Raw genomic sequence first — 10,573 nt, forward strand, 5'->3', positions numbered from 1 at the left:
TGCGTGTGAGTTGGGTAAACATGTAGTATATGTATTTGTTCGACATTTGCTTGTATTTTTCTCGTGAAATAGAAAGTTTTGTTCGGGTGATTAGAAATGCGTAAAAAGTTCATCAGCTCGGGTTTTATCCGGATTTTAAAAAATCAGGTTTTTTTAAAAAAAAACGGATCAGGTCGGACTTTTTTAAAAATCGGTTGGGGCCGGACTTCCGAAGAAATATAAGACACGCTTTAGGCCTGCGGATCGGGCCGAACCAGACTTTATTCGGGCTTTTATTTATATAATAAAAATTCTTTAAAAAACTATTAATTGATTTTGTAATCTTTTTTCAATATAATCAAATAATCTCATTAAAGAAGTACATAAACTTCTTGTTTTCTTCCTTTCTTACAATTTTCATAGATAAAAAACCCACTCATATATTACAGATGCCGAAGAAGTTAGAATAAGAGTGATAATTTTTACCCACAGATATATATATTTTCGGTTTTTTTATGGCGCTATGAATATTTACGGTGGTATCTCGCATTTCCTGCGAAACTGTTCCAACTACCAGTTCTCATTTTCTGATTCAAATAACTTTCTGAAATTTCGGTAAAAATAAAGTGCACAACATTTACAAGATCACGAGATGTTTATTGTCATGATCGTTATAAAGATTACTAACAAAATTTCCTCCTTTACCATAAACAAAAAAAAATAGATTTTAAATTAAAGTAGTGCTTGACGCACCAAATTGAGTATCAAAATTTGATCTCAAAAGACGTGACATTAAACAATTTGGGATGATGTTATTGATGTAATTTATTAACTGATTTATATAAAGGTACAATAAGAACTACTAAAAATCTAAATAAATAGACAAATTCTGAAGAATTCTAGAATAAACAGAACAAGTAAACATAGATATAACCACATCCACCTTCAACCAGAATTGTCAACAGTCCATCCAACCAATCACTCGAAAACAATCATTTCCATTAACAAATTTTGGCAAAACCAAAAAGAACAGTAAGCAACTAATAGAACACGATGAAAAGCACGTTGATAACAAAATACAGCAGCCACAACAACATAAAAGCGAGTCTAACCACCATTGGATATCAGGTCCAGGTCCATGATCTGGCATTCAATTGACCATGACATGCTGGACAATATGTTCATTCATTCCAAGTCATCTAAACTTAAATCTTCGTCTCTAAGCTCGTACCTGCTGAAATGACTGACCTTAAATGCCCACTCTCCCTCAATAGGGTCATAAGACACAAATTCGGCACCCTGGTCATCGGCCTTTTTCCTGAGCATCTCTTTGTATTTTTCAATTCTGGGACCTTCTGTATAGTGGCGGCCAGTTTTTTTGTCAAAACATTTCACATTAAGGAGAGTTACCACTGCAGGTTTATTAAGTCCTTGTCCAACAGGAGGCTTCTTGCTCTCATCCATATACACAATCACCTCTCTGTGGTTAAATTGGACAAGCGACTCCAAATCAAGTCGACGCACATCCGTCTCTCCAAGGAATTTGATATTTCCATAACCGTGTCTCCCAACAACGAAGTCTTTTACGTGTCGACAGAACCCTGGTTCAGCCCTTTCTTTTGCTGCCAGCTCCTGGATTCGAGGTTCTGTGTAGTAGTCAGAATGCCGCAGTTTTGGCATCAGTGCTTCAATGTCTGCTCCATGTTCATAAACAATGGCAGCCTCGCCAGCCCTGTGACCAGTTAAAGTAATGTAGGCATCCTCTTTATGTACAAATTGTTCATCATGGACCCCATTTGGTTTTTGACCCGATTTAACAGGATCACTTTGCTCATTTGCTGAGCCATTCTTGACTATATCTTCATCTGCAAGGCAAAAGGCAAGTCGGGCATTAAAACATGCAGAAGAGCTCTAGCTTCTCGGACATAAATTGAAAACTTCTCAGATGTACATGTTTACAGATCATTATTACAAAAAAACAATATTGTCAAACATGCAAAGCAAAAATAAATTACCATTCTCCTGTACAGGGGTAGGCTCTTTTGATATAGATTTTTTTTCCCCATTTGTTCTACCAGGCCACTGTTCCATGGGCCGGATCACTAGAGCTCGTGGGTTTTCCCTTGGAATGAAAAGAGTGTCCGCCTTAGGCGTTGAAGGAGTATCTTCATCATCACTGAAAAAAGGAACCTGCAGAAAATGACATTGATCCAAGAAACAAGACTGATCATTATCCTCCTTGCAAACACGTAGGTTTTCGAATAAATATAATAACAATATATACAACTTCATCAAAAATACATCAGAAAACTACAGCACATCAGTAGTTCAGCAAAAACACATGGGCCATGTTGATAGCTATTAGGTCTAATATAATTACCTTTAGACCATTATTCTTGGGATGATATTTTCTTGCAGGCAGCCTTACGCGCCTTTGAGAAAGGTGCCGAGAAGTTAGCAGAGACGATATACGGGCAGGAGCAGGTTTGTCAACCACCTGTGAGGGAAAATTAGTAATCACATCAGGTAAGATCTCATGACCCAAAACATTGTTTAGTAGACAAGAACCACATTTAAAATGAAAAGTTTCCCTGTTAACTAACTTCGCACAGATCATTTAAAATGACACAATACATATAGGATTACAAAGGTTTTTGATGTGACGCCTGGGGGTGTAAACATAGAATTTGTCTACCAAATTACAAGTTCCATTATTTTATACTATGTAATAAAGTAAACCCCCTCAGTACATACTCAAGGTATTGAAGGCATTTTTTCATAGCTAATTAATAGAATAGACGAGAGAATCGGGGAGGAACACAAGGAGTAGCTTAATAAGATAAGATTTATTGTTATTGCAGTCACTTTACAGTAAATTGTTACTTACAGGCAAACTAGAAATTCCATACTGAATTGAAGGTGAAGTTCCAGCACGCCCAACTGACATCAAAGGCATAGCAGGTAAAGTGCCAAAGGGATTTAATACAGGAGCTTGTTGTATAACTGCAGTGTTCTGAGCAACTGACCTGTCCAAGTGATCAAGGGAAAAAAGAGATGTAAACAAGTGATGAACTTTACTGGTAAAAGTACAATGATTACCGACTCCAAAAGACAACAGCTTTCCAACGGAATTATGAAGGTCTACTTGATGGTATAAACTAAGACTGTTTACAATTTCTGGTTGACACATTTCCAAATTGAATAGTTACGCATTTTCGGATATAAAGCAATACATAATAGCCCTTTCGATAAGCTTGTACAGTAGAAACTTGAGAATGACAAGATTTTTACAAAAAAACATAATCAGAAAAGCCAAAACATACGATTGTCCATAGTTACTCTGACCGAAAATGCCTGCTGTACCACCAATTCCACTTAAACCAGCTGTTAGGCACAATAAATTTTATTAGAACGAAAAAACAGTAAAAATATATATTTCAAAACCAACCCAATAAATATTACCTGATTGAGTCTGACCAAAATTTCCAAAAGCTCCCGCAGTTTGAGATGGTTGAGTCAATTGAAAAGGTGATTGCTGAGGGGGCTTTTTCATACAGAAAAAATTGAAGTTAAATAAGAAACATAGAAATATATATTCAACGCATCATATCTAACTATACAAGCTTTGCTGCCAAATAAAGACACCAAAAAAGGGAATCCTTTAAAGCTTTTGATGTATAGAGAAGGTAGGTACAATTAAACAACATGAAAGACAATAAGTCCGCGTCCCCTTACTAAGGCATATATTTAATCACGTCTTTAACAGAAAGTAGACAAAGGACAGGGGGGCCAAATACAAACCAGAACGAAAAAATATTGCAGTAGTTGCTTGTGAAATACAGTACTTTCTACCCTTGAACTCAGTGATAGAATTTTGTTAGGCTTCATTGGTCTATGGTTTTTCTTCTCTTAAAGCAAGTCCAGCGCTATTTTTAAAATGGCCATAGCCATTGCTTCCTTTGAAATCAAAATTAATTTCCTGCGCGGCAATAGAACTTGTTCTCCAATGCTTGATTCTAAAATAGAACCAACTTCCTTAAAATGACCAAAGGAAATTTTAGATTGGTGATATGACAAGGATAATTATAACTATAAGTTGGGTTGTGGCAAATAAACCACAGTGGTAATTTTGCAAAGTCAGTTCTATATTTCAACTATAGAACCAAATATAGTTATGCATTGGACTTGCTTCCAGGAAAGCTATGGATTTGGCTATTGCCTAATACTGGAGTCAGCACCACATATCTATATAATACATCGGAAAGTGAGGTGACTAAAATATACACTTCTCTCAGTCTACTATCAGCTTGGCAAAATCCAAGTCAATGAAGCACATTGATACCACTATGAGTCAGCTTTCCATGTGGTCACTGTCGTGTTGCAAGTGAACACTGAGCACAGATCTTGCTCAAGTGAGATTGACAATCTTTCAAAGGTGCACATTCATGAAACCATGTTCATCTGTTTACCTAATAATGGAGATCGAGATATATAAGTATTTGTGAGTTACGAACTATGTTACCTGGACTCAGGTACAGATTTCGGACATGAGTGCGGATACAAGTATCAGACTCTCAGTTTTAAAAAATTAGGATTCAAGGATATGGATCCAAAATTAGACAAAGGTGCGGGGATTCGAAACCTTATGAGTGATATTATACCTAAATTTAATATATTTCACATTTGTAAATTAGTGTCTTCTACCAATAACTAACTGTTTTTGTCAAATTTATAGCATAAATTAATAGGATAACATGGAAATAGTAATTTATGGACATCCCTCTCTAGAAAAAAGTTGTTACGAGACGTTGTAAAGTATTTTTTGAACTAGATTGCTCAAAGCTGAAGTGTCCAGTTTTCAAATGTAGGATCCAACTCAGATCCCATACCCACACTTATGTCATGTCCAATCAACACGGGTATGAGGGCAAAATTAAAGAGTCCGGGTAATGAAGGTTACGAGCCAAAATAGTAAAGTTCCCTACATGATGGCCCGGTAGGATGCTATAATCTAAATGATTCAGGTGATGTGCCAACTATTTAAATTAGGAAGTAAACTAAGCTAAACCCGAGTACAGAATTTTCAAAATCCAAATTCTACGAAGGGTAAACTAGACACTAGCTGTCAAGCATACATTTTAAGGATCAATTTGGAAAAAAATTGCTCTACTTAGGGTCCTAAGCTAAAATAATGTACGGATTTGATATAGATTACAATAAAACAGTAAAATCAAACATTATTACAAGTACAGGAGCATCATGTCGAGACTTAATATAACTGGTATGAGAATGAAAACCCTCCATTTAATATTTCTACCATTCTTGGTTCAAGGATGAGACAGGTCACAGATGTATCATTAAAATTTGGCTGACTACTGCAGTATTCCCGTCTCTATCTCGAGACAGTAAAACGAAATTTTAAAAAATATATATAACATATATCTTGGTTTAAGTAAATAATCAACTCAGGAAGAAACTCACCATTGTCTGACCAAATCCCATTGAGCTGCTAGTTGTTAACAGTGAAGGAGTTGTAGAAAACAAGTTCCCACCAAAACCAGTAGAAGGATTATTAAACATATTAGTCTGACCAAACCCTGGTGTAGACTGTCCAAAGGAAGGAGCCTGGCCAAAAGCTGAACCTGATTGCCCAATTGAAGGTGTAGACTGGAAAATAGGAGATTGCTGTGTATTTCCAAAATTCAAGCCAGTATTAAATGCGGATGTTGTTCCCTGAGCTGATGCTGAGCCAAAAATTGATGTTGAACTTGCAAATGCAGATGGCGCAGTGGACGAACCGAAAGGAGATGCAGAAGTGCCACCAAATGTTGAAGTCGTTGAATTAAACAAGGAAGGTGTTGCTGCTGGTGTGGACCCAAAAGGATTTGCATTGGACGAATTTCCAAAGGTAGAAGAACCAAACGCAGAAGTAGACGCTGCAAAACCAGGAGTACTAAATGGTGTACTTTTTTGACCACCAAACGGGTTTGTTGGAGTTGTGGATGAAAATGGGTTTGCAGATGTTTGACCAAATGTAGATGAGGAACTGAAAGGATTAGACTGAGTACTGGCTCCAAAGCCAGCTGCACCAGCAGGCTGTGCAGCAGGATTCGGGCCACCTAACAGATAACAGTAAAACATCAACATGATATGCACATACAAAAAGTTGCTTAAGCAATGAGCAATATAACAATTCGAAAAAAATCACCTTTGTCTCCCAACTGATAATCCTCCCATCTAAGCTCCTCGTGACTTTTATCTTTGTAAACTGGCATCGCTGATATCGATTCTAGTTTTCCAGCAGGTTGTGTACCAGTGCCACCGTCTGCCTCAGCGGTTGGTGTGTAAGCAGCCACCCTACTTCCACCACGTTGACCCCCGAAAGCAGAAGAGCCAAAACCTGGGCTTCCAAATGTCGGTGCAGTAGTCTGAGCCCCTGCATATTAACGAAAATTTTGAATGTACGAATAGGTTTTAAATACTAACGTGAAATATTTATCATGAAAACATTTTTCACTCGTAAGATAAATACACATCTATTAGAATATAAGAATACCAAATGCAGAGCTTTGAGCTCCAAAAGGTGAAGGAGACGTCCCAAATGGAGTACTTCCAAATGCAGAAGCGGACTGACCAAATGCTGGTGATGACCCAAAGCTGAAAGAAGGACTAGAGGCCCCGAAAGGAGCCGTTGTTGAGGCACCAAATGAGGGGCTACTTGAAGTGCCAAATGCTGAAGCACTTGTGGCACCAAAAGCCGGAGCGCTTGCAGCCCCAAATGCTGGACTGCTTGATCCAAAGACGGGGGCACTAGAAACACCAAATGCATTTCCTGTGCTACCAAAAGTTGGGGTTGACGCAGAACCAAAGGCTGGGGAGCTTGTAGCACCAAAAGCTGGTGGATTTGTGGCACCAAATGCAGGGGTACTAGATGAACCAAATGCCGAAGTGCTAGGAGCACTAAACGCTGGCTGACTTGATCCACCAAAAGGTGTAGATCCAAATGGACTGCTCCCAAATGCTGGTTGGGACTGTTGAAATGTGCTTCCAAATGGACTTGTCTGGGTAGTCGAGGATCCAAAGCCACCAAAAGAAGGTTTTTGCCCAAATAGGGAGGAACCTGCAGCAATTAAACTCGTTTAAAAATTAATAATAAATTGAAAGTCGTATCCCTCAGGCCTGAAGGACAAATGTAAACATTTTTTAACACGGATGATGATTCACTACTCTAAACACATTATGTGTAGTACAAAAATGAAATGAAATAATGTAGAAACCCTTAAAAGTGATCCACTCTAAAATGATAACCAATCTAAATTGATAAAATGTTCCTCCACGAATTAGGAACAGTATAAATTTTAATAACCTTCTATCACGACAATTACTATTTATTTAAAAATTGTAGTTTTAAACCCTGGTCCCAACTTCCGCATTAGGTTTTTTTAAAAAAAATTATTTACAAATTCAAAAATGATTCGTGACATTATATTGCGATAGTTATTTTTTTAACATTGTATAGGATATCCATTATATTTATAATTGTCTTCAGTTTCCCGTGAGCTAATATTTGCTGTATTTGTGTACTATGTTGATAAGCTTAAAACATATTATCTAATTTATAAGTAATATTTTATAATGAAAGTGTTAACGCACATCAACTTTATTAAATCTAATGAAAAAAACTGTGTATGTATATATTTACTAGTTAAAAACAAAAATATGAATTTTTCTTCAAAACTGTAAAATGTAAACCTATATAATATAATAAAAATGATAATATTTCTATTCTCGGTCCCAACCAAATCACTTTAGAGACTCTTTTCTCGGTCCAAACCATATCACTTTAGAGAGGTTTTGCATTACACATCATAAAAATTAAATCATAGTAAGATAGACTGATCAAAGATTTGAACTTGGCAGGTTTGGCTATTAAAACTTACTCCCAAATGATGAAGACGAAGAATTACCAAAACCTGATGTAGAAGAAGCTCCAAAAGCAGGGACCGAGCTTCCAAATGCGGGGGATGATGAAGCACCGAACACTGGTGTAGAAGGTAAAGGAGATGAAGCTTGGTTTGAGCCAAACACACCGGTAGCGGTACCACCAAACAGAGAGCTTCCTGTTTGTGCGCCAAACGGCGTTGTGCTACCAAAGGGGTTTGGCGCAAATGGATTGCTATTTCCACTATTAGTCTGTCCAAAGGCAGACTGAGTGCCAAATGGACTAGTAGAAGACTGCCCGAAAGCTGTTCAATTTTCAAATATTAGTAGCACATCATATAAAATTCTAATTGTTCCCTCATAAACTCCTATACACAGAATCAATTAGAACACCACAGTTATTATGCCATAAAGAACATAAAGGAAGCAAAGCAAGACATTTAGGCTCCATTTTTCTTTCTTGTATATTAACATGTGCATGCACGGAGGTAAATTGACCATCATTAATTTAGTAGTCTTATCTATTTTAGCACTACCTGACAGATTTTGACTGTTGAATATCTTGGGAATTTAAGTTGAATTATGATAGACATTAGGACATTTATGTGCATAAATTAGTATCATGAACAATATTTTTAGTAAGATCATTTATGTTGAAATACATCCTTCCCTATCAAATTGTCAAAATAGAACTAAACCATCATCATGGTAGTTGTGTCCTAAAGTATAGGACTTTCCAGTCAACATGGAACTCAACACATTAAAAGAGTATTGGTGTACTCAAAAAATAAAACTTACGATTAGTCGATCCAAACATTTTGCCAATTTGTATTTCAGCTATCCTCCAGAGAGAAACACACCTTTGCACCCAAAACTTTCACTAGAACCAGAAAAAAAAATTAAAAACAATTTAGCACATATTACTTCGCTAAACATACACAAAAAGGCAGCAAAATAACATCACAGACAATTATTATTCCACATGCGCACGTATCAGACTATCAGTATATAACCACATGATAAGAATACGAATCCAAGATATTTTTCCGTTAACTCATACAGAGATATATTCTGCTGTCAAGATTTACATACAATACAAGGACTTCGATTACATTCAAACCGCAACTTTCAAATGTAAATAGCCGAATATCAGTGTCACACACCTCGAAATTCAAATTACTCAATAATATTGAGTACACGCATGCTCAGTCAGCATTAAAACACCAATTACATTCAAACCAAAGCTTTAAAATGTAACTAACCAAATATCAGTGTCCCACACACCTTCTTGAAATTCAAATTACTCAATCAACACAATAATCAAATGTCAAAAACACAAATACAATCAGCATCAAAACACTAAAATCAACAAAATAAATCGCTACACACGTACATAACCTAAATTCAAATATAACAACTTCAATAACATTCAAACCGCAACTTTCAAATGTAACTAACCAAATATCAGTGTCCCACACACCTTCTCGAAATTAAAATCACTCAATCAACACAATAATCAAATGTCAAAAACACAAATGCTCAATCAGCATCAAAACACTAAATCAACAAAATAAATCGTTAAAACACGTACATAACCTAAATTCACAATATAACAACTTCAATTACATTCAAACCGCAACTTCCAAATGCAATCAACCAAACATCAGCATCACACACACCTCCTCCAAATTCAAACTCCTCAATCGACACGATAATCAAATGTCAAGCTCAATCAACATCTAAACACTAAAATCAACCGCAACGAAGCCGATACAATACACATCCAAAACCAACACATAAATTATTTCAAAAAATCGACAAAAATCAACAGATCTACAAACAAAACAACAAAAACATGAATTAAAGCATATACATACAAAAACAATCAATAAACAGATGTAATCCAAGCCTAATCGACGATTAAAACCCTAATTAATCAAAAAAAAACAACACGAAACCCTAACAAATACATACACATATAGATACAAAATCGAAAAGTGAAAAGAACGTACCGATGAAGATAGATAGATACAAGTATAGATACAATCGATGGATGAGTTTAGTTATGTGTGGGGCTGTATATATATGTTCTTAGCCCTCTTTTTCATTAAAGGTTAATTTTTAATTTTGATGATTTGGTTATTGAGCTTTTATAGGATGGGGTGATAGCGTTAAGTTTCCGCTATTGTCTGTTTTTCATTTCTATTATAGATTTTTATTATTATGGTTTTTATGAATTTTTAAGATAAGTAAATTATAAACAAAATATTTAAATAATATATTATATATATTTAAATTATTTATGGCAAACAGTATATGATCATATTCAGGCATTTCCTCAAACATGAACTCGGTATACCTTCTCTTCTCTTTTTATATATTAAAGGAGACACCAGGGAAAATTAAGCCAAAAAAATACCTGTAAAAATACAAATTTGCCCTTTAAAACATTAATTTACAGAGATGCCGCTTTATATTATATCGTGCCCATTTAGGGGTTAGAGGTGGGTTTCTCTGCAATTTAATTTACCGTAGAGGGAGGAGAGTTGGCGGAGGTTTATCGTCTACTGATTGATGTCATTATGCATGTGTGTTTGATCGATTTTGTTGTTTGCTCATTTGCCCGCCTCAGCCTCCTTCGCAATTTTCCGTT

At 36.0% G+C, this 10,573-nt stretch overlaps 1 protein-coding gene across 3 annotated transcripts; it reads right to left on the reverse strand.

Annotated features, from left to right (window-relative positions):
- Positions 1 to 884: 884 nt before the first annotated feature.
- On the reverse strand, positions 885 to 10,085 carry LOC141659449 (nuclear pore complex protein NUP98A). Of its 3 annotated transcripts, none has more exons than XM_074466317.1 (12): positions 9,933 to 10,085; positions 8,719 to 8,800; positions 7,953 to 8,225; positions 6,536 to 7,099; positions 6,188 to 6,415; positions 5,461 to 6,098; positions 3,442 to 3,523; positions 3,303 to 3,363; positions 2,867 to 3,005; positions 2,360 to 2,476; positions 1,995 to 2,169; positions 885 to 1,844 (listed from the first exon to the last, which is right to left on the reverse strand). In XM_074466317.1, the coding sequence occupies exons 2-12, from the start codon at positions 8,735 to 8,737 to the stop codon at positions 1,165 to 1,167; spliced, it is 2,976 nt and encodes a 991-aa protein (XP_074322418.1). In that variant the 5' UTR covers positions 8,738 to 8,800; positions 9,933 to 10,085; the 3' UTR covers positions 885 to 1,164. The 3 variants fall into 3 exon arrangements, with proteins under 3 accessions (XP_074322418.1, XP_074322417.1, XP_074322416.1); XM_074466316.1 differs by having other exon boundaries at positions 7,947 to 8,225; XM_074466315.1 differs by having other exon boundaries at positions 7,920 to 8,225.
- Between the last annotated feature and the right edge of the window lie 488 nt (positions 10,086 to 10,573).

The sequence above is a fragment of the Apium graveolens genome, chromosome 5 (genome assembly GCF_009905375.1).
Source record: "Apium graveolens cultivar Ventura chromosome 5, ASM990537v1, whole genome shotgun sequence".
Taxonomy (NCBI): Eukaryota; Viridiplantae; Streptophyta; class Magnoliopsida; order Apiales; family Apiaceae; genus Apium; species Apium graveolens.